Below are 24,285 nucleotides of genomic sequence, written 5' to 3' on the forward strand. Positions count from 1 at the left end.
TAAATTCAGGGACACGGAGCCCCTGTTGATCCTCTACCTAATCACACGAGCCACGGTGTGAGAACGGGTGTGGGTCACAATCAGCCAAGGTTTTGGGTGAACCCATTGTGAGATCTAGCCCCACCCCATCATGTGATTTCCTGTGATCAAATGTCCCAGGATGTGAGTGGGTGTTAAGACGTCCATGTCCCTCTTCAAGCAACTTAAAGAAGTCCAGACGCTTTTCTTTCCAAGCTCCTTCAACAACATCATTCATAGAACAGCTTCCAGCTTCTTTTGCTCGGCTACAGTTTGGATGGATTTGCAGATGCAACAAGACTAAAATGGTTAGGGTCAGGAGGTCAAAGGTCAGAGCTCCTGTGGGTCTGAGGGCGGCCTCACGCTGGAGAAGGATGAAGGAGTCTGACCTGAGCCAGTGTTTGACATGAACACATCAGCACTGCTGTCAGTGAGCCTAACGACAGCCGTTAGCATCATTTCAGTGTTTCAGTCATAAAAACACTTCCTGTCTCTGTGGTGGTTACAGTGACATCATGCAGTTTGTGCTTTGACCTCCAGAGGGCGACAAATCAGCACAGACAGAGAGCTCCATTCAAACTTTGCTGCCATCAGGAATAATTCTTCAAATATAATCATCAGTGTTTGAGCAGTTATGATATCAGGGACAATCTAGACATGTGTGACAATACTGAACATGTCACATGACACACCTCAAACATCATGTGATCCACTCTCAGTCTGCACTTTCATTCATGACTTCAACAGGTTGAAATGAGCTTTGAAGAAACATTCAGTGAAATAAATCTTTCATGGATTCATGTGAGCAGCAGATGAACTTTGTACCAACAACATCTTCAATAACAGAGTCTGAATGAAGCTCAGGTGTTGATGCTGCTCACTGATTGGACGCTTGCTTTCAGCTCTGCTCTCAGTCTTTACTGCACAGGTGAAGGTAGAAAGTGTGACTGGATCTATAGACTGGAAACAGAGAAACATGCTGAACATTTGAAGCTTTGCAGCAGAAATGTTCATGTTACAAATACAGCAGAGCTGATCTGGGATCAGTGTGTTCACACCTGCAGCTACAACAAGGTTTCATGTCTCCACACGTCAGCATGTGAACTTTACTCTGACTCAGTCTGAGCAGTCAGACGGCATATTTTTAAAGTTAACACATCAGCACACACAGAGCTGAGCCCCTCCCACCTGTGCTGAGTTTCAGGTGGAGTCCCGCCTCCTTCCAGGAAGCAGCTCACCTGTGTGTCCGTGTTTAGTGTCCAGGTGTGGAGTGGAGCTTGTTGTTGGTGTGAAGAAACTGTAAGTTTGCTTTGTTTCCTCCTTTAACAGTTTGTCTTTAGGAACTTTACTGTTTGTTCAGCTCGTGTTTGATTTCTTCACACAACAAACTGTGTGTGTTTGTATTTCCGGTCTCTCCATTAAAGTCAGTGTGTAACGTTTTCCAACAAGGCCGAGTGTCTCCGCCATTTTCTGAGCTTTTGTGATCAGAGTCCGGGAATCAGACTAAACACACTGAATGTGGCCTGAGCTCAACCGGAGAGCCGCTGAGCTCCAGATGTTTTTATTTACACGCACAGCAGGAGACAGAGAGCGCACTTTGTAAATGAATACTTTGTATAGATGTGTGTTAGATACAGGTTCAACATGTCGGTCTTAAAAATACTGCGTCACAAACTGTTGGCTCCTCTCCAACAGGAAGAAGTGTTACAAAACACACAAAACTGAAACTCAACTTAGAACTAGAACAGCTAGATCTGAAAAAAGTTAAAGTAGAAATAAAAACACAAACTAAAACTAAATTATTGAGAATGATCAATGAAATGATTTTGGAAAACTGATTAACATTTTACAGGAAATGGCCTGTTAGTGTTGTTAGTTTGGCTAAAAAAAAAGACTGAGTCACTGCTTTCAAAAAGTTCCGTTTTTATCATAAAATCTACATTAATCTACGTCAGTCCAGCCTCTGACCCCGTAAATATATAATAAATAAAAAATCAAATATAAACTGAAACAAGCAAACTCACCGTGGAAACTAACTGAAACTAAACAGAATTAAAAACACAAAGTGAAAAAGAAATGGAAATAAAAACTAATTAAAAATTACAAAACTACAACAACCTTGCTGTCTGTGGATATGTTTTGGTTGGAGGTTTCAGCCACCACAGATGTCTTCCTTCATTTGTCTGTAAGTCAGTGAGATCATTTAAAGATGGTTACATATCTGCCACAGTGTTAATTTAAAGTTCTCACCCTTCGTGTTCAGAGGCAGCAGGTGGAGGGACAGCAGAGGACTTTTTAAAACAAATTTGATTCAGCAGGTCGGCCTCTGTTAAAAACATCACGAACTGTCCGCTCAGACTGTTCACACTGAAACAAAGATGGAGGATAAAACATGTTTTACATTTCTCAGACTGAACAAACGTTACTGTATTAAGTTTAAAACACTGTTAATAAATCGGAACATTTAAAGATGCTTCAGTCACGGTTTTTATATTAATAGTAAGTCAGATGTTGAGCTTTGATGTGAAAAAAGTTTTTCTTTTTTCCTGGTGAGGAAAAAAGTTTGAAAGAAATCAGTTTAAAGTTTTATATATACATATTTGATTTGTACGGGACTCATATTTTAATACTAAAGTAAACCTTTTGTCTTCTGTCTGTACAAAATACCAGATATTAAAGTGCAGATGTTACAGATGTTTATATCTATATTTTATTATGAAACAGAACAAATGAACAGTTTAGCACAAACAAACGTTAACATGTAGATATTTTACTAAACTGCAGTGAATATGAACTCAAACTCTGACTTTTAGAAGATTAAACTTTATAGTGACGTGTAGGAGAGGAACAGATGAACACGAACTTTGACATTTGAATACAAACGAGTGATTCTGAGGATTTTTTTTTTCTCACCTCTCATCATCTTATAGTATATTTGCTTATTCTTCATAAACAGTAAAAAAATCAGATCAGTGGATCTATTTTACCGTTTTAATGGCAGAATGGACAGAAGTTTTATATCTCTGTGTTTATTTTTGAGGGGATCACTGTATATCAGTACTGTTATAGTTTAATATTATTTCTGTACAACTGCTTGAGCAAAAAAGCTTAAAGTGTGAAACCAGGAGTTTCCATAGTGAGTTAAAAATATTTGCACAGCAGCTCCGAGAACTTTTATCAATATTTCTTTGAATCCTCTAAATTTCATTCATGGGTGTTGGACTGTTCATAGGTCTCAATAAAGTTTGTTTCAAAAGAAAAAGACTGACACAGACACGTCATCCGTCTGTGTTCATGTCACATGAAACTTAGTGGAAAATTCCTTCTTATGCTGCATTCAGGAGCACCAGTAAAACCTCGGTTCTCCAGAGATTAGAAACACTTTGGGTCACGTGAATGGCGGCCATGAAAACGACATTCTTGTATCAGAACCAAGAAATGTTGATTTCTCAGGGAACATTACTGATAATTAAGAATTTAGAGAAAGACACAAACATATTTATTTTAATAAAAGCTGAACCTGCTCAGTGGAAAAACAGAAATGTGTTACGGCCCTAGCAGGGCCTCCTCCTGAAGGTGCCTGTGTGGGAGTGTCCTTCAATGGCTTCTGCCTGAGGTGCCAGCTTTCCCTTTTACACAGCTGACTCTCGTCAGTAATCAAAAGTATTTAATCCCAGGGAAAGGTGAGCTCTGGGCCAGAGTGCCATGTGAGTGGTTACAGCTAGTGAGCTGCTCGCTTTCTTTTTGGCTTACGTTTTACTTTATTGACCAACGCCTGAGTTTTGTTTGTTTTCTTAAATGGTGATAGCGGCTTGTCCGTCTCTTAGTTGAGCTAGTTTAATAAAACTCTTTAATTTAACCCCTTTGCCTTCTTGTCTCCTTTTTCTGACCCGGACACTTTTTGTTACTTCCCCCTCACCGCCTAGACCCCTCAGGGGAACGTAACAAATGAGACGAGATTAAATCTGACATCACCAAGTTAAACTGTCAGAAACTCTTCTGAAAATCTGCCTCCTCCCCCCCTGTGCTGAGCTTCAGGTGGAGTCCTGCCTCCTTCCAGGACGGCTGTAAGTTTGCTTTGTTTCCTCCTATAACAGTTTGTCTTTAGGAACTTTAGGGGCTTTTTCTCTCCTCATGAACATGATGTGAGACAGAGGACAGAGCTGCTTGTGTTCTGCTTTTTTGGGTTTCCCTCAATAAGCTGCTCCCTTTATGTTCTCAGTTCTTCTGTATCTAATGTCAGCATGTGAGTCATCTTCAAACACAAGCTGAGCATGTTTTCATGGTAGCATCGGTAGGATTCATGGAAAAAGCACTGATTCAGGTCACTAACCAGGTTCAGGGGGATGACTGGAGTATTTCCCAAACAGAGACATCCTGCGGGGATCTTTGTTCTCTTGTAGACTCTGATATTGTTTCCAATGTTTCCAATAACAAAAGAGAAAATCTGTTTGATTCATTTTTCTTTCTTTCTTTTGTAGATATAGAGATATACCTCTAGGTTAGATTTATTTCTCTGAACCTCCACAGCTGCAGGTGGAGGAGATGGTGTCTCCATCAGCAGATTCAGTGGAAAGGCCGGACTTAAAGGAGGCTTCAAAAGGCTTCCAGACAGGATGAACTGGGCTAAGTGAAAGAGAGGATAGAAAGGATTGTTTTGAACTTTGAATCATATAAAATCATTCCTGTAGTGTATAAATGTATGTATAAAAACATTGTAACATTTGAATGTCACAGCATATCTGAGTGAAGAATAAGTCAGTGTCTTTAGCTTGTATAAAACAGCCTCAATTCACCAAAGACATCTTGCTTAACTATAGCTGAGAGCCAATAAGCAGATTTTTAGAGCCCAGATCGAAAAATGTCTAAGAACAGTTGGTTCATAGACTCTTGGTCTGAGGAACAGAATATAGCAACACACTACTTAATCTAGTGAGTAACTAAGTAATGTACTGCATTACTTTTAAGAAAAGCAAGAAGAAGAACCCGAACAGAGCAAATCAGCATGTGAACTTTACCCTGACTCAGTCTGAGCAGTCAGACGGCTTTCTTCTTTTTTTTGGAGTAACACATAAAGGTGTGACACACACACTTAAATCCAATCTGAAGTGAGACTCAAAGTTCAGTTTGTACATAAACAGTAAAAGAAACTGCATTTACAGTATTTCACAGAACTGAGTACACTGATTTTCCTGCCTCCATCAGTCTGTGGAGGAGGTGGAGCTGCTGCTCTCACTGACACACTGACTGCAGAATGAGCTCAGCTGCTGTTCCACAGTAACTGCTGCGAGGTGGACACATCTGTTTGACCATAACCAGTTACTGTGTCAACAGCTGTTGGAGGTCAGGGGTCTTTATAATTACAGTGCAGGTGGATATGCATCCACCTGCATGAAGCGCCTTGAGGTGACTTTTGTTGTGATTTGGCGCTATATAAATAAAATTGAATTGAATTGAATGTAGTGTAGAACTGAATTAAACATGCTGACGTTATCTGTTTAAAAATCCTTCATTACAAATATTGGATCTGCTTCAACAGGAAGTAATTATGACAACAATACAAAGGTTGTTGGGTTTGATATTTAGACTGACTTAATTAGATAATGGTAAATGGCCTGTATTTGTACAGCGCTTTACTAGTCCCAAAGGACCCCAAAGCACTTTACACATCCAGTCATCCACACATTCACACACTGGTGATGGCAGCTACAGTGTAGCCACAGCTGCCCTGGGGCGCACTGACAGAGGAAACATTCCACAACGGCAACACAACATCAACACAAGTACAGAAACAAACTGTCACTTCTAATTTTTCTTATTAATAGTGAATCAGTGTGTGTCAGTGAATGCATCGTGTGTGTGCTTCAGGCTCCATCTAGTGGACTGATAGCAGAGCAGCTGATGGCAGCTTCCTCTGCCTCACACTGCTGTCTGACTGCATCCAGCTGACACTGAGATGAAGCAGGAAAGAAGCAGCTGATATTTGGACAGCACACATGATGAAAGGAGGATTTCAGCTGATGTGCACATGAATGATTTGTGTTTCCTCTGCAGGTAGAAAGTGTGTGTGAGCTGATGTGAATTGAGCAGCATGGATCAGTGTGAGGACAGAGAGGAGGGAGTCCCTCCCTCTAAAAGCACTCTGTGTGGGGAACATGAGAGCCAGACCAAAGCTCAGAGGTGAGATGACCATCTCTAACTGTCCATGACTCTTCTCCATGTCACAGCTCAGCACTCACATCACTGCTCCATCATTATTCACAGGAACCAGCCTGGACCTCCACCCAGCTCTGTGTCCTTACAGAGTGATGCGTCTGCTGGTCACATCATTGAATTTAAAGTCCAGCCTGTGTCTGCTGCAGAGAGGTGAGCTGTTAGCAACATGAACTCTTTGATTAAACTGCTTGATGTTGTTGGATATAAACTACAAACACGTCGTTCCCTCAGTCCCATTTAAACTGTCTTTTAAAACAAGCCTTTGGTTTCTAAACAACTGAAAACCCACTTCAGCAAACAGGAAGTGATCAGAGCGTCCGTCCACTTCCTGTCAGGCCCTGCAAACATTTCATATTGAAGAAAAGTAGCTGACATCTCACATTTTTACTCCACCACATTCAACCATTTTGACATTTTACAGCATGAAACTCTTGTCACATGACTCCTGTTATGTTATAGAGTCATGTGACCACCAGGGAGGGATTTGTATGGATGAAACACATTCAAATCAATCTGATTCATCAATGGAAACATTTTTGGTGTAAATGCAGCAACACTGAAAACGCTGAAGATAAAAACACAACAGATGAAATATGAACAAATCGAGGCTTTGAATACACGTGTGTGTGTTTGAGACACAGAGATAAATGGATTGTGTGTCTGTCCTATTGCTGCGTGAGGGTTTTATTGTAGATTTTGTGCGTGTACACTTTTGACCACGAAGGTGTTGAAAGGGCGTAAAACAGTTGGAGGCACCAGAGTGAACACTAGTGCTGTCAGTAGATTAAAACATGACTAATTAATGACACAATCTTCTGTCATTAATCCTGATTAATCACAATTACTTGATCAATAGCTGCAGTTACATTTTTCCAACTTTATATTTAAGCCTGTAACAGACGTTTACACCATATAATGAAGTCAATGCAGAATAAATACAAAGAATGTTAAATGCTTCAATTCAAAGAGACTTTGAATAGTTTTCAGTCTTTAACTCAGCTTCTCTGCTGTAAATACAACTTTGTAACAAACATATATACTAAAAGCTAAGTGTGCACTAATATATAATAATATATAATCTATATTACTGCTGTTAATGAAAATGTTTAATCAGACTCATCACAGGGTTACTGTGGATTCATTTGGATTAATCACCATTAAACATCATTTTTAATGTAAACGAATCAAAGTTCATTTCATGAGCAAACAGACTCGAGAGAAAAGGGCAAATTTACACACTTAACATGTTTATTGAACATGTAAACATTGATTAAGCTCCTGAATGAGCCGACCCCCCCAGGGACAGTCCTGCATGCTAATGATGGGCTCTGCTCTGCACCTGCAGGATTCTGTCAGCCACAAACTCCTCAGCTGATCCTGAATCTGAGCCCATCTGTCAAACAATCATTTTCTTCACAGGTCTGTGGAGGTGGCACTGATCCTGCAGCAGTCTAACACTCTCTGTCACTCTTCTTCAAGTCTTTGACACGAGGAACCAAAACTATGTCATTAACAACACTAACAGGTCTGCAGTTTGTCCACTTGGCAGTTGTGTCATCAGTGCTTTGCATCGTTGTGATATTTTAAGCTGGAAGTGCTTCGGTGAAAAGAAAATTCCTTCTGTCACGATGTGCAGAATCCTTCATGTTGGTCGGCTGGTCCGTCTTGTTATTTTTTTAATGCTCAAACTTTCTATCGAGAGGTCAGTGTGTGTTTGTCATCTTCTATATTGAGCTGATTGGTTCAGCTGCCCGTCACTAACAGATGTGCTGCACATCTGCACGTGTGCAAAGGTAACTCTACTCGGACAAACTGCTCGAAGTGCGTTGATAGAAACATTTCAGGGATTTTGAGTCGTTCTGCTCTCCAGATGTGTCGTGTTAAAGGTTTTTATCATGTTAATCATGATTGAATTGAATTGAATTGAATTGAATGAATGCTTTGTTGGCCATATGCAGTTTGCCCCACAGAGGAATAGGACCCCCCCCCCCCCCCCCCCCCCCCCGACTTACACATGATGTAACACATGATAACAGATGAACCCCTAACCCTAACCCTACATGTTAATTTTGACAGCACTGGTAAATCCTTTTTAATGTTCTTCTGTCAGATCATTGATTAGACTCGACTCCAAATACGAGTCTCAGAAAACTCAAATGAAAACTCAAATCAAAGCCATGAGAAAAGGACTTCTTGTGTTAGAATGAAAACATATGGAAGTGGTCAGGTTTCAAACACTCGATGAATCTACTGTACAGTTACATTCAGTGACCTTTGGCCTCCTGAGAGCATTAGTTGATGGTTCATCACAGTTTTCTCAAAGTTTCCTCTGAGCTTCTGCAACATCATCACTTCCATCACTGATGAAAGAAAGTTCATAGAAAACAGAAAATATATCTTCACAATCTGAGAGTCTAAAACTTGACAGACTTGATTCAGATGAAGTTATTTGAGCAGAAACTCCTGGAACTTTATCCTGTTTTGATCTGATCCTTCATGGTTCCTCCACAGAGTGGACCAGCAGAACTCAGAGGTTACCAGTGGTCAGTCTGCCCAGCAGCATCAAACACAGCTGGACTCCATATTTATGGTCTGTACATGTACAACAACTACTGTTACATCTGTTCTGTTCACAGTCATCTCCATGCTGCTCTTTGGAGACCAGTGGATTGTCTGTAGGGCTGAGAACAAAGTACAAATACTTCATTTGTTCTGTCCTCACTAAGCGTTGTCCTCGTGAACGTAGACTCAGCTATACAGACAGCTAAACACTCTCCTAATCAAAATCCAGGGAACAGGCCAATGTGTTGAGTTGGATGATTTAATAAGGAAAAAGTGTGAAACTGTTGACAAAACCAGAAATAAACCAATAAAAATGTTGCATCAACATACAGTATAACAAACACATATTCAAAAATATGAACACAATATTTATCTGCTTAGTGAGTGCCCGAATAAAACATCAAATGAAATCACACTCATGATCAAAACGTTAAAGAAACCACATGGCATATGAGCTAGCTTAACCTTACTAGCTTAGGTTATACACGCATTCAAATTAAATTCTAACTACAAACTATAGCACGCCTTCACAACAAGAAAGAAAGAAAGTGTGTACATTATTGTACTTTATTGAGCCCCGTGGGGAAATTGCTCTCTGCATTTAACCCATTCACTCAGTGAAGCAGTGGGCAGCCATTGGGCGCCCGGGGAGCAGTGTGTAGGGACGGTACCTTGCTCAGGGGTACCTCAGGGTAGCTGTTAAGGGGAATCGAACCCCCGACCTTCCGATCATGGGGCAACCACTCTACCTACTGAGCTATCCCTGCCCTATAATAATGCACACAAGTTGTCTCAGTGATAACAAACAATATTACTCACAGATGATGCCGTTTATCAACTTGTGAAGGCATGGATGGCAACAGATTAACGGAGGTGAAACTGCCTCTGGCTAGATCTTACAGAGTAAAAAAAAAAAATACACAAAAACAACCACTAGAGGGCAAACTGCTGCAGAACAGAAAATGCCTAATGCCAGCACACTCCCCACCTGACATCCCTAGGATGTCAAACTGCACATCACCTGACAGAGTTTCTCTGCAACAGGAGTATAACCTCAGACACTGGCCTTAAGTAAAGTTTTGGAACACTGTCTCTGAAAACTTTCACCTCGACCTTCCTGACCTTTCCATCGTCACTTGGAAAAGTCCTTGTGATCAGTCCTGTGGGCCAGTCATGTCTCTTCAGTGAATCGTCTTTCATTAGAACAACGTCTCCGTCCATGAGATTAGGTCTCTCCATTCTCCATTTCTTTCGACCTTGTAGACTACTGAGGTACTCCCTTTTCCACCTCTCCCAGAATGTGTTGGCCATGCTTTGAACCTGATGCCACTGACGTCTGAAGATATTACTATCATCAAAGTTACCAGGAGGAACAGGGAGTACAGCAATCTTCTGAGTTAGCAGCATAGCAGGAGTGAGGATGAGAGATTCGTCTGGATCTGTGGACACTGAAGTAAGTGGTCTGGAATTGACAATTGCAGTTACCTCTGCCATAAATGTTGTCAGGACCTCATGTGTGAGCTGAACAGACCCAAGCTTGAGGAACATTGCGTCAAGGATCCGACGTGTGACACCGATCATCCTCTCCCAGCTTCCCCCCATGTGTGAAGAGTGGGGAGGGTTAAACAGCCATACACAGCCCTGATCAGACAGGTAGTTGGACACTTCCTTGTTGTTACAGCCTTTGGGAGTGATCCCAAGCTCTCGACAGGCTCCAACAAAATTAGTACCACAGTCTGACCTTAGCTGTTTGACAGGCCCTCTAACTGCAAAGAAGCGTCTTAGAGCGTTAATGAAACTGGATGAATCCATTGATTCGATGACCTCGATGTGTATGGCACGCACGCTCATACATGTGAAGATGATTGCCCAACGCTTACTGTTGGCTAGCCCTCCACGTGTCCTCCTTGAGGTGACACACCATGGTCCGAACACATCCAATCCAACAAAGGTGAACGGAGGATCTGTACTCAAGCGATCAGCAGGCAGGTCTGCCATTATCTCCTCCTCCTCTCTCCCACGCAATCTTCGACATGTCACACAGTTGTAGACCAAACTGCTGACAGACCGTCTTCCTCCAACAATCCAGAAACCAGCACTCCTCAAAGCGCCTTCCGTCAAGTGTCGTCCTTGATGGCTGACTTGCTCATGGCAGTGTCTGATAAGCAAGGAGGTAACATGATGTTTACCAGGCATGATAACTGGCTGACCCTCTTCTGCTGTGAGCTGTGACTTTTTCAGTCGTCCTCCGACGCGGAGAAGACCTTCAGAATCAATGAAAGGACAAAGCTTGCTGAGAGAACACTGTTTAGGGACCTGACCTTCCTTTTGTAAGCAGTGTATTTCTTCTGAATAGACCTGCCTTTGGACAGCAAGCAAAATTCTGATCCTTGCATGATGCAGCTGGTCTGGACTGAAAAGCAGCTTGCAGTTGTGCCAACCGTGGCAAGGACCTTCTTTTGCTGCCCTTGTAAAGGAATAAGCAATGTGGCAGAGCCTGGCAATAGCTCTGGTGAGTGACCTCCAACTTGAAAACCGCTCAAAGCGTTTACTGCCCAACTGAAATGACAAATTTGTGGCACAAGTCACTACTTCTGGACGTAGTTCCACATCTGTTGCGGGTTCAACTAGGCTGAAAGCTTCCTGTTTTAAGTGACAATGTTGCTTGTCTACAAGAAAGGCTGGTCCAGACAACCAGGAGGAAGCTGCAAGCTGGTTAGCTGGAATCGCTCTAGTTGCATGGTCAGCTGGGTTGACATCAGAAGGAACATAGTTCCATTGGCTTTTGTTGGTTGAACGTCTTATCCTTTGTACCCTGTTATGAACATAGACGTAGAACCGTCTAGAGTCATTAAATATATACCCAAGTACTACTTTACTGTCTGAGAAAAGCTTGATGTCGTCTACCTGAATGTCCAACTCTGCAGACATAACCTCTGCTAGTTCCACTGCAAGAACGGCTGCACAGAGCTCAAGCCTTGGGATGGTGATGTCAGGCTTAGGTGCCAACTTTGTTTTCCCAAACAGGAATCCAACTTCGCTATGTCCTGCAGCATCTGTGACTCTCAGATAAGCAACAGCAGCAATAGCTTTGGTAGATGCATCACAAAAGATACAGATCTCCTTGCTCTGAGCTGTGGAGAGTGGGACCGTTGTGTAGGCCCTTGGGATCTTCAACTCTCTTAGGTCTTGAAGAGATGTACACCACCTCTGCCACTGTTCAAGCTTTTCTCGGGGCAGTGGTGCATCCCAGTCACAAGTCTCAGTGGTGAGTTCTCTCAAAATAAGGCGGCCCTGAACACTGAAGGGAGCAGCGAACCCCAACGGGTCAAATAAGCTGTTGATAGTATACAACACACCCCGACGTGTAAAGGGTTTTTCTGCGCTGTCCACATGGAAAGTTAGAGTATCTGTAGCAAGGTCCCAACCAAGACCCAGGCTGCGCTGCATGGGAGGGGAGTCCTGACCCACGTCCAGGTCTTGCAGGTTGCTAGCTAGATCTTCAGCTGGAAATGCCCTCATGACCTCAACACTGTTAGACACAATCTTGTGTAGTCTGAGGTTGGATTGCGCTAGCATGTCTTGTGCACCTTTCAGCACTTTGATGGCATCTTCTGCACTGAGGAAAGATTTCAGGCCATCATCAACATAGAAATGTCTGTGCACAAAGCTCCTCACTTCGGGTCCATAGTCCTCTTCACCCTCCATAGCCGTCCTCTTCAGGCCATAAATGGCCACAGCTGGCGAGGGACAGTTACCAAACACATGAACCCTCATGCGGTACTCCAGCACTTTGTCATCAAGTTGGTGGTTACGAAACCACAAGAATCGGAGGTGGTCCCGATGATCCTCCCTCACTAGGAAACTGTGGAACATCTGTTGAATGTCTGTCATCACAGCAACTGGGTCCGTTCTGAAACGCATGAGAACCCCAATTAGGGTGTTGTTGAGGTCCGGGCCTTGTAAGAGCACATTATTCAATGAGATGCCTTTGAACTGTGCGCTTGAATCAAAGACGATCCTTATTTTTCCCAGTTTCTGGGTGTGATAGACACCAAAGGAAGGTAAATACCAATACTCTCTGTCAGGCTCTAGTGGAGGAGCTGGCTCAGCGTGTCCATTTTTGAAAATATCCTCCATGAAATCTATGAAATGATGTTTCATCTCCGGTTTCCTATTCAAGGTACGGCGAAGTGACATCAGTCGGCTGAGGGCTTGCTCTCGATTATTCGGTAAACGTGGTCTTGGACTACGAAATGGCAGGGGAGCCACCCAGCTGTTGGAGTCATCTTTCTTGAACTCCTTGTTCATGATGTGGAGGAAGATTTCATCTTCGATGGAGGGTGCCAGCTAATCATCCTCTTTTGAATGGCTGAAGACCAGCTCACCTAAGCTTGGCTGACTGGAAGTCAGTGTGTCGGAGGATATTAGCTGTTCCTCTATGAACTTTTCTTTGCAGATGATCCTGTTCTCACAAGGCTTGAAGTAGCTTGGTCGCCCATTCTCAAGGACATTGGTCTTGAATGTGTTGACAGTCGGCCGGTGAGCCCCACCGAGACAGACGTCACCGACTATTACCCAACCCAGGTCCACTTGTTGGGCATAAGGTTCGTTGTGACGGCCGTTACGCTGACTGCGCACTTTGTGAACTCGGATGATGTCCCTCCCAAGTAACAAAAGTATCTCAGCTGACGCATCAAGAGGAGGGATCCTTTCAGCAATAGACTTGAGATGCTTGTGGCTTTGGGCAGCTTCTGGAGTAGGGATTTCGTCCCTATTATTGGGAATCAGGTTGCACTCAATAAGAGTCGGCAATGATAAGTGCAACTGTCCATCAGCTGACTCCACCATAAATCCAGAGGCCCTTCTTCCAGCAGTCTCTGTGATTCCTGAGCATGTTTTGAGGGTATAGGGGGAAGCCTCACCCTGGATGTCAAACATGTCAAAGAATGCTGATCTGGCTAGCGACACATTGCTTTGGTCATCTAGCATCACGTATGCCCTCACCTTTTGGTCTGGGCGACCCTTCGGATACACACTGACCAGACAGATTTTGGAACATGATTTACCTTTAAGACCCTCACCACACACGGCTGTGCATGAAGAGGCTGCTATGTCAGTGACACACCCGATAGCCTCCCCACCATGCTCTGCAGAGGGTGGTCTGGAACTTGGAGCCCAAGGTGCCGGTCCAGGATGGAGTGCTGCGATGTGCCGGTCGCTGTCACACTCAGAGCAGTGGGTGTCAGCTTTACACTCTTTAGCTTGATGAGTTGCTGAAGCACAACATTTAAAACATATGGAGTGCTCCACCAGGAAGCGTCTTCGCTCTGCAAGTGATCTTTCTCGAAAGCCTCGGCATTTCCTGAGGGAGTGAGGTTTCTTGTGGAGAGGACACTCTCTGTCCAGATCAATGGTGAGTCCTTTGGAGGACTGAGAGGTGGGGGGGTTTCCTACCTCAGTTTTACTTACGGATAAAGGAGGTTTGGATTTCCATTGTTTGGAGAAGGATCCGTCACCTTTGAATGCAGCTGAACTAAAGTTAGCAAAAGCAAAGCTAGGATCATTTCTCATCTCTGCATGGTTATACACAAAGTCCACAAAAAATGAGAAAGGGGGATATGGAACTTGGTGCTCCCTCTTATAGCGAGACCCCTGAGTTATCCACTGTTCTTGGACGTTGTGGGGCAGTTTCTCCGCTATAGGGTTTATTCCCCTTGCAGTGTCTAGGAAGCTGAGCCCTGGCAAATATCCCTCTTGCTTAGCAGCTTCGATCTCTAGGAGCAGGTCTCCGAGTTCTTGAAGCTTCTGGTGATCTCTATTTGAAATCTTTGGGAAGTGGTTCAATCTATCGAAGAGAGAAGCTTCAATGGCCTCTGGAGAGCCATAGCACTTGTCCAGCCTTCGCCAAAGCATGTTCAAACCCATGAATGGATTGTTGACATAAACTGCCCTTATTCTCTTGGCGTGGTGTAGCGACTCCCCACCAAGCCACTTAATGAGCAGGTCCAGTTCTTCACTAGGTTTGAGGCTAAGTCCCTCCACAGCGTTAACAAAGCTAGATTTCCATGACAGATAACTAGCAGGCTGGTTATCAAACACTTTTAGTCCAGCGGTGACAAGGTCTCGACGCGCCAGATATACAGCTAACTCAGATACACCTTGAGCCTCCAGTGGTGAGCCGGGTGGAAGTTGGTTTGTTGAGTCTGTGCAGCGATGTGTGTGCATGGAGGGGACATCTCTATCTGTGTTAAAAGACAGAGGGTCAGGGCGATTCTTTCTCTGGTTGCCTGGGTGCAGGCCTTCAGCCGAGCAAGCAGAAGGATACGGCTGTTGTGTGTCACGTCTGACGCGATGAACTTCGGTATCTGGGAGGTGTCTGTGTTGTGGTACAGAAGCAGCAGCCTCTGTTTCTTTCTCATTTTGAGCTAAAGCATAACTCTGCCCTGAAGAGAAATGTGCTTGGATGAACTCACCAGTTCGCTGTAATGACTGCTTCATTGCTTGAGCATGACTGGCTTTACTCCCAAGGTCACGTGTCTAAATCTGCAGCAGCCTCAAACACTTGAGCCTCTGCTGAGGCAGCCTCAGCTTCACACTCTTCTTTTAGTGCATTCAATGTAGCCTCTATGCGTGCTTTCTCCACTTGCATGTCTATTTGACGTTTTGCATAGGCTGCTCGCGTGCGTGCAGCTTCCGCCTTGGCACGAGCTTTAGCAGCAGCGGCACTAGCTGAAGATTTATTTGAACTTTGCTTGGAAAATGCAGCTGAGGCAGCACACTCTGACCTAACCTCCAGGCTCTGAATATCGGCATCAATAGGGTTTGAGCTGGACATCGTCTTCAAATCCCGTAAAAAGATACAGAAGAAGCGAACGTAGCCTCTTTGATGTTTTTCTTCTACTTACTGGTTACTGGTGGCGAAGAAATAGGCTGCCGAGATTCCTTCAAAGCTTGATGTGATGGTGCATCTTTTCACTGTTCTGTCTGTATAGCTGAGTCTACGTTCACGAGGACAACGCTTAGTGAGGACAGAACATCATTACATAACCTAATAACTGTTTTCAGGTATCTGTAGTTTACTTGAGTAGTAACTATTTTTTACTTCGTACATTTTTAAACAAATATCTGAACTTTCTACTTCTTAAAAGTAGAAACGTCCTCCAAAGACCTGCTTTCTTTTTTACTATCACTTTTAAGTTAAATGAGTACTTCAACTTTTACTGGAGTAGTTTTTAATAGTAGTAGTTTTCCTTAAACACAAGTACAGACTTGGTGTACTTTGCTGATTCTTACAATGATTCAGTTCTGATTCACAAATTCAGTTTTGACTCAGTCAGAAATATTATAATCATGATTATTTATCTTGGATTTCACTGTTGAAAGAACCTGTAAACCTTGTAAAGTAAAAACATTTAATTCCAAATGATTTGAGTCTTTCTCTGCAACTACAAATTCCATGTAAACTACTGTGGTATAAAAACAAAGCTGAGACTTCATCAGAGGTGGAAACATCAGGTTAAGGATCCACACTTTGTGTTTACATGTTTTCATGATTACATGATTTCACTCTGATTGGCTCATTCATAATTATTCTGTTCCAGCTGCTGGAGGACAACATCATCACTTTTTTGAACGAGCTGAAGAAGATCCAGAAGGTTCTGAGTCCAGATTACCCAGAATGCTTAGAGAGTCAGAGGGAGGATGAGGAGGAGAGGAGCAGAAAGGCACTTGTGACAATCACAGTGAACTTCCTGAGGAGACTGAAGCAGGAGAAGCTGGCTGAGCATCTCTATTGCAGTAAGAGCATTTCTGTAAGCGTTTAAGCTGATTGATGACTACAACAGTCATTAAACAACCACTGCTGTCCTACCGAGAGACTTCAAAGCTCATGTGGGCAATGACAGTGAGTCCTGGAGGGGCGTGATTGGGAGGAACGGCCTCCTGGATCTGAATCCGAGTGGTGTTTTGTTTTTGGACTTCTGTGCAAATCACAGTTTGTCCTTAATGAACAGCATGTTTGAACATAAGGGTCCATAAGTGCATGTGGCACCAGGACGCCGCAGGATGCTGGACAGACCTGGCACAACTAAACGTGCGTGTGAACGCCTCACAGAGGCCCTGGTCTGCAAGACCTTGAACATACACCTCTGGCAGAGCTTCAGCTGCAGTCTGAGGCAGACTGGTGCTCTACTTGCACTGTGTATAGTGCGGGTGGAGCACTGCTGACGTCGACAGAGAATATTGTCGGGCGGTGGAAGGAATACTTTGAGGACTTCCTTAATCCCATTGGCTTCCTCCTCCTGTAGAAGAAGCAGAGGCTGTGGATGAGGGGATGACTCGCCTGTCTCCGGGGGCGAGGTCCCTAAGAGAGATAAACGACTCCTTGTTGGGTACACTGGAAACCCGAATAAGTCCAGTGAACTCAACATTTATGAGGAAACTGATTATATAATAGTTTTAAAGTTAACTTACAGTGAACTTGTAGTTTTTAAGTAAAAAAATATGACCTGAATAAGATCAAGGAATTGAACTACCTCCAACCTGTAACTTAGTATTTAAGTAACTTACAAAGTTTAATTTCACTAAACTTGTATATTTTACTTTATTTGAACTTTATTTCATTACTTTACTAACTTAAATATTATAACTTATATAAACTCTAATTACCTATTAAAGCGCACGCTAAGTCTAACCCTTCATAGACAGGGTCTTTCTGTAAAGAAAGAAAGCTGAGACAGATTTGCAATTGCAAGTTTATTTCTACAAAACTTTACATACTTCTGCATTTGGACATGTTTTTAGTGCTTATTGTACAACGTGTACAGTGAAAATGTTAAACAATATAGTGCTTCAGCCTTTTCTTTGGCTCTCTTTTAAAAATAATTCTGGAAACAACATAAAAAAAAGTATCAGCCTGATGCTGTTATAATTTAATAAAAAACATTTTTATAAACATTTAAACCAAATAAATAGTCTCAGTCTACTCTTTAGCTTTTCCCTTAAACTTCAACATAAATAGTTTTTTTTATAACAAATAATCTTTTTTCTCCAGTTGTTCCCTTTTAAAACTTTTAAAAATAGAAACATTTAAAACAAAAAATATGTATGAGCATTTTCTTCCACGTTTTCATTATAAGACTAAGTTAAATAGAACACCCACCATATAAAAAAAGCTATCTAGAGGCATGTTTGTCTCAGTCTGTCTCAGGCTGTGGGGAACAGATAGCAGCAGATGTCCTAAACCTACAGATCTTTGTATGAAACTTTACTACAGTTTAGTGCAACTAGTCATGCGAGCCATCAACTTCAGTGGAACAGTTTGAATTTTGCCAGCAGTATAGTGCCAGCACCTGTACGTGCTACTCTGGCAGTAAAAGATTGTTTTTGAGGCGAAGAAGACATGGTTTCAACTGTTTACCATCCTCAAGGCCCATCATGAATTTCTGGATGAATGTGTTAACCAGGCTTTTTGGATAGTCCAGATGTAAGACATAAAACAATCGGAACAACAAGACAAATGCATCAGCCCACTTGGGAATGTCGCCAACCACAAGCTCATCTTCCACTACAGCTGCTGCACTGACTACAACATTATTAAAACACAATAAAAAAAAAAAAACTTACCTCGGAGCTTAGCGATAACTGTGTTTAATGCTCAAATCCCACTTCAAGCTGTTCGAACGAAAAGAAAAACCACAACTGAGACAGCTAGCTTAGCCCACATTTACACCGCAGCGGTTATTAGGTTAATATGTAAAACATATTTCGCCAAAACGTAACCATTACCATATCACAACGCTTATGGTGAAAATAAGTAAACCACTGGCAATAATAATTCCCAACAACTGGTACGTGGCTGCCACTGGCATTTTAGGCAGACCCAGGACACAATGGAAACATTATATCTCTTGGCTTGCCTGGGAACACCTTGATGTTCCCCCAGACAAGGTGGAGGAAGTGGTCATGAAGAGGGTTGTCTGGGCTAATCTGCCTAGGCTGCTGCCTCCTTGACCGGCCCTGGATAAGCGGAAAAATATAAATGGATGGATGGATGACTAGAACATTTGTTATTGTCTTAAGAGATTGACCAACATGTAGCCAAATATCCATGCTTTAAAGAAATGAGACGTAATGTTTTGCATTCTTTTTCCAGAACATTTTCCTACGGTATGTCAACGTAACCTTAAATCCACCCTGAAGAAGAAGTTCCAGTGTGTGTTTGAGGGCATCGCTAAAGCAGGAAACCCAACCCTCCTGAATCAGATCTACACAGAGCTCTACATCACAGAGGGAGGGACTGCAGAGGTCAATGATGAACATGAGGTCAGACAGATTGAAACAGCATCCAGGAAACCAGACAGACCAGAAACAACCATCAGACAAGAAGACATCTTTAAAGCCTCACCTGGAAGAGATGAACCAATCAGAACAGTGCTGACAAAGGGAGTGGCTGGCATTGGGAAAACAGTCTTAACACAGAAATACAGCCTGGACTGGGCTGAAGACAAAGCCAACCAGGACATCCAGTTCATATTTCCATTCACTTTCAGAGAGCTGAATGTGCTGAAAGAGGAAAAGTTCAGCTTGGTGGGACTTGTTCATCACTTCTTTACTGAAACCAAAGAAGCAGGAATCTGCAGCTTTGAAGACTTCCAGGTTGTGTTCATCTTTGATGGTCTGGATGAGTGTCGACCTCCTCTGGACTTCCACAAAACTACAATCCTAACTGACCCTAGAAAGTCCACCTCAGTGGATGTGCTGCTGATAAACCTCATCAGGGGGAAACTGCTTCCCTCTGCTCGCCTCTGGATAACCACACGACCTGCAGCAGCCAATCAGATCCCTCCTGACTGTGTCTGCATGGTGACAGAGGTCAGAGGGTTCATTGACCCACAGAAGGAGGAGTACTTCAGGAAGAGATTCAGAGATGAGGAGCAGGCCAGCAGGATCATCTCCCACATCAAGACATCACGAAGCCTCCACATCATGTGTCACATCCCAGTCTTCTGCTGGATCACTGCTACAGTTCTGGAGGATGTGCTGGAAACCAGAGAGGGAGGACAGCTGCCCAAGACCCTGACTGAGATGTACATCCATTTCCTGGTGGTTCAGGCCAAAGTGAAGAAGGTCAAGTATGATGGAGGAGCTGAGACAGATCCACACTGGAGTCCAGAGAGCAGGAAGATGATGGAGTCTCTGGGAAAACTGGCTTTTGATCAGCTGCAGAAAGGAAACCTGATCTTCTATGAATCAGACCTGACAGAGTGTGGCATCGATATCAGAGCAGCCTCAGTGTACTCAGGAGTGTTCACACAGATCTTTAAAGAGGAGAGAGGACTGTACCAGGACAAGGTGTTCTGCTTCATCCATCTGACTGTTCAGGAGTTTCTGGCTGCTCTTCATGTCCATCTGACCTTCAGCAACTCTGGAAAAAATCTGCTTGAACAGAAACAAATAACCTCCAAGAGTTTTAGCTTTTTAAACCAAAAAGAATCTTTTCACCAGAGTGCTGTGAACAAGGCCTTACAGAGTCCAAATGCACACCTGGACTTGTTCCTCCGCTTCCTCCTGGGTCTTTCACTGCAGACCAATCAGACTCTCCTACGAGGTCTGCTGACACAAACAGGAAGTAGCTGGCAGACCAATCAGGAAACAGTTCAGTACATCAAGGAGAAGCTCAGTAAGAATCTGTCTGCAGAGAAAAGCATCAATCTGTTCCACTGTCTGAATGAACTGAATGACCGTTCTCTAGTGGAGGAGATCCAACAGTCCCTGAGATCAGGACGTCTCTCCACAGATAAACTGTCTCCTGCTCAGTGGTCAGCTCTGGTCTTCATCTTACTGTCATCAGAAGAAGATCTGGATGTGTTTGACCTGAAGAAATACTCTTCTTCAGAGGAGGCTCTTCTGAGGCTGCTGCCAGTGCTCAAAGCCTCCAACAAAGCCCTGTGAGTAAATCTGTGATCATGTTTATTTTTAAAATGTTGATTAAAAGTGGTCATAGATTTCTTCCATGACAGATCCATGTCCTAAAACCATGAGCCAGCCTAGTTGTATAGTATAAAAGAAAAAAGGAGAACTTTTGACCACAATATTGTAACTTGAATACTTTTGATACAGCCTTTAAAAATAAAATTTATGAACAGAATCGGTGACAATGGGCAGCCCTGGTGGAGCCCATCACCCACCGGACTTATTGCTATCAAACGTATTGCCGGCTATGCCAACCAAGCTCTTGCAGTGGTTGTAAAAGGATCGAATGGCCATAAAATGTTTCTCAGTTTTATTATTTTCAGTCACATCTGTTTTTGATTATTAACTGAATATTTTAAAATTCAGGCTTTTTATGTTATACAAAATATATTTTCTTATGTCTTGTATTGATTCTGAAGGAATAGTTTTCATCAGTATCGCAGATACCAGCCTGAATTTTACTTTGTATTGGATCAGAAAGGAAATCAGTGGCATCACACATCACTTACAGCAACTTCAGTACCACTCCATTTTAATAAACTGGGGGGAGGTGCACCAAGATTCAGTATGAGATAAAGAATTATTTTTAACTGTAAGGTTGGAGAAATCTGTTGTTGGAAATTGGAAGAACAGGTCATCTTAAAAATCACTGCATTGTAGTTTTATTCAGGCCCCTTCAATCTGTGATCGCTGTTGCTTTGCATTGTAAATGCTACTATTACAAAAGTCACAAATATTAGTGTATGTGTGTGCTATTGGGTAAGAAACCAAAAGAACAGAATCTACCAGCACCTCACTGATTTCTGCTTAAAAACAACAAAAAAGCAATAAAGCTCTGATTTGTTTGGTTGATCTTCTCTCCCTTCCCGCTTGATTTCAGACTGAGTGGTTGTAACCTGTCAGACAGAAGCTGTGAAGCTCTGTCCTCAGTCCTGAGCTCCCAGTCCTCCCATCTGACAGAGCTGGACCTGGGTAACAACAACCTGCAGGATTCAGGACTGAACCTTCTGTCTGCTGGGATAAAGAGTCAATACTGCAAACTGGAAACGCTGAGGTCAGATCAAGCAATATCGATTTTTCTTTTCATCAATTAACATCATTTAATCAATTTCATTTGGAAAAAATTAACATTGAGCCAGTGTATTTTTTTTTTTTTAATGAATCCATGCAAGTCACAGTAAACTGCCACATTTGTCTTTTGTAACATGAGGCATAAGGATTCCAGCATGTCCTGAAACAGTGTTGAAATATTGTAAATGTAGTAGCTCCTCATGGCACCATGAATATACTTGAACACAAGTGTTTCATGTCTTCTTGTCATCCTTTCTTCAGACTGAGTGGCTGTAACCTGTCAGACAGAAGCTGTGAAGCTCTGTCCTCAGTCCTGAGCTCCCAGTCCTCCCGTCTGACAGAGCTGGATCTGGGTAACAACAACCTGCAGGATTCAGGACTGAAGCTTCTATTTTCTGCAGTGGAGAGTCCAAAGTGTACGCTTGGGATTCTCAGGTCAGGATTCAGTCTTTTCTGATGATGATTTAAAACCTGAGTCAGGTCGATAAATGGCTTACTCATTTACAACAGACATGATTTGTTAAATCACCTTATATATGTGTGCTTAAGTTTTGTGGTGCTCTGATTTATTGCCCGTGCTGTCTTTCAGTTCAGCTTTGTCGAGTCTCTGGTAGGATTTCTTTTACATGACCTGTGTAAAAACAAAACAGGAAACACATTAAGCTGAAGTAAGATGCACAATTTGACAAATGAGGCACAAATAATGTTGCTGCTTTCTGGAAAGTGCGTCTAAGAAGACCCAATGGAGAAAGTGAAGAGAAAAATCAAAGATTAAGAAGAAGAAAATGGCAGAGGCAGTTTCTCTTGGACTGCCTGCAGATGGGGCGAGACTCTAGAAACAGGGATGATTGGAGAAAATGTAAAGAGGCCATATGATAAACAAGGAGATGAATACTCTGGTGTTCTGGGGATAGTGGGAGTGAGAGGGAGAGATGCCAGTAAATGATTTCAGAGAATCAGAGCTAAGAAACCAAAGCAAGTGGGAAACTACAAACATGTGGACAGACTCATAATTAGGCCAAAGACACATTAAAACAATTATTACAGGTTTAGAAACGGATGGATATGAAGGAGCTTAGCATGAATTTGCATTGAGGAAAGAATAGCAACGAGCATCAGAGGAAACAGTTAGGAAAACTAAAAGGATGTACTGGCAGGAATACTGCAGTACTTTAGGAAGAACTACACCAGTTCAGAATGTGTGGAGTACAGTAAAGAACATGAATGCAGACAGGAAACAACAGCAGCTGTTGTAAAGTAAATTCAAACTCCTTCATTAAATGCAGCTGGTTGAGTTGAAAACAATGGAGAATGATTGTGTTACGTTGTTTATTCTCTATAGAAATGGAGCAGAAGGAGTGCATGCAGAGCTGGACGTGGGCTGAATATACATGCGTGTATCTGTGTTGTCTGTGAGCAGAGAAAACAAAGCGCTGGAAATGTCCAGTGTATCATAAGCCAGCCAGTCCTGTTACTGCAATTCACTTCTTCACCAGAAAGTGTCACCATCAGGCTTCAACAGCAGTTTCCAGTATTAATAGTGTTAATGAGCTCCAGGTAGTATGGATGGGAAAATGTAGAGATGCTGGGCAAACAATATGATCAAATCCACAGTGGGAATAATTGAAGTGATGACGGCAGGTGTAGAGAACAAAAATGAATCATATTGAAATGTTAAATCAGGAAAATCCTGGAGAAGAGGATAGTTCTAATGTTCAGTTTGTAATGTTTGAATTCAAAGCAGCTCTTAAGTGCATAAAAATGACTTCACCTGGGAAGGATCAGGTGTGTTACATCATGATGAAGCAGTTAGAGGAGGCTCTGCTGCTCTTCTATAATAGAATATATCAGGAAGCTGGAAAGAACTGTGAAAGCAGGGAAAGACCCCACTAAGACCACAGGTTATAGGCCTACAGCTCTAACATCTCATCCAGGGAAAGTCATGGAAAGACTGTCAGTGGACAGACTGATGTATGTGACTGAAAGAAGGCAGCTGTTTGCACCTTCTCAGCAGGGGGAGGAACACCATGGACCCAGCAGTCAGTTACAGTCAGAGATGAGGAAAGCTCAGTGCATTAGGAGATGAGGTGTGGTTTGTATCAGCCAGCTTAAATGATGGAAATGAAGGAGCTGTTCCTGGTTAATATTCTGTGTTTGCTAACAGTACCACAGACCCAGGCCTAATCTGTCATCTGTTAACACGTCCAACATCTCCTCATTTATTGGTGGATAATCCACTAACTTGTTTTAATGCACAAGTTCATGTGATGTGTGTGGCTCGCTGCTGCTGATACAAAGTTGGAGGTAAACAGGTCGGCTAAAAAAGCTGAAGGGAGATGGCTCATAACAAATGACCGCCACTTTATTAGGTCACGGGTGAACTGTACCTGAGACAGTGGGCACTGTGTACCGAATAAAGTGTCAGCCATGGTAAATGTGTTT

General features: G+C 42.7%; 2 protein-coding genes across 2 annotated transcripts in view; both read left to right on the forward strand.

Annotated features, from left to right (window-relative positions):
* LOC146576990 (protein NLRC3-like) overlaps positions 1 to 24,285 on the forward strand; it is a 460,027-nt gene that overhangs the window by 124,187 nt on the left and 311,555 nt on the right. The gene's annotated exons all lie outside the window — the stretch shown is intronic.
* LOC146576994 (protein NLRC3-like) lies at positions 1,275 to 23,228 on the forward strand. The gene is made up of 10 exons (XM_085269675.1): positions 1,275 to 1,317; positions 3,945 to 4,085; positions 6,073 to 6,198; positions 6,283 to 6,384; positions 8,746 to 8,824; positions 16,401 to 16,596; positions 18,953 to 20,747; positions 21,653 to 21,826; positions 22,105 to 22,278; positions 23,186 to 23,228. The coding sequence occupies exons 3-10, from the start codon at positions 6,110 to 6,112 to the stop codon at positions 23,226 to 23,228; spliced, it is 2,652 nt and encodes an 883-aa protein (XP_085125801.1). The 5' UTR covers positions 1,275 to 1,317; positions 3,945 to 4,085; positions 6,073 to 6,109.

The sequence above is a fragment of the Mchenga conophoros genome, linkage group LG3 (genome assembly GCF_057382185.1).
Source record: "Mchenga conophoros isolate Kocher_MC1m ecotype Shallow Benthic linkage group LG3, M_conophoros_male_GT1.1, whole genome shotgun sequence".
Taxonomy (NCBI): Eukaryota; Metazoa; Chordata; class Actinopteri; order Cichliformes; family Cichlidae; genus Mchenga; species Mchenga conophoros.

Bases quoted from the DNA above. Each gene is read 5' to 3' on its own strand.
- LOC146576994 (XM_085269675.1), top strand. From the start codon at position 6,110: ATGGATCAGTGTGAGGACAGAGAGGAGGGAGTCCCTCCCTCTAAAAGC. The intron at 8,825-16,400 runs GTCTGTACATGT...ATTCTGTTCCAG, and splicing joins AGCTGGACTCCATATTTATG to CTGCTGGAGGACAACATCAT. The intron at 21,827-22,104 runs GTCAGATCAAGC...TCCTTTCTTCAG, and splicing joins TGCAAACTGGAAACGCTGAG to ACTGAGTGGCTGTAACCTGT.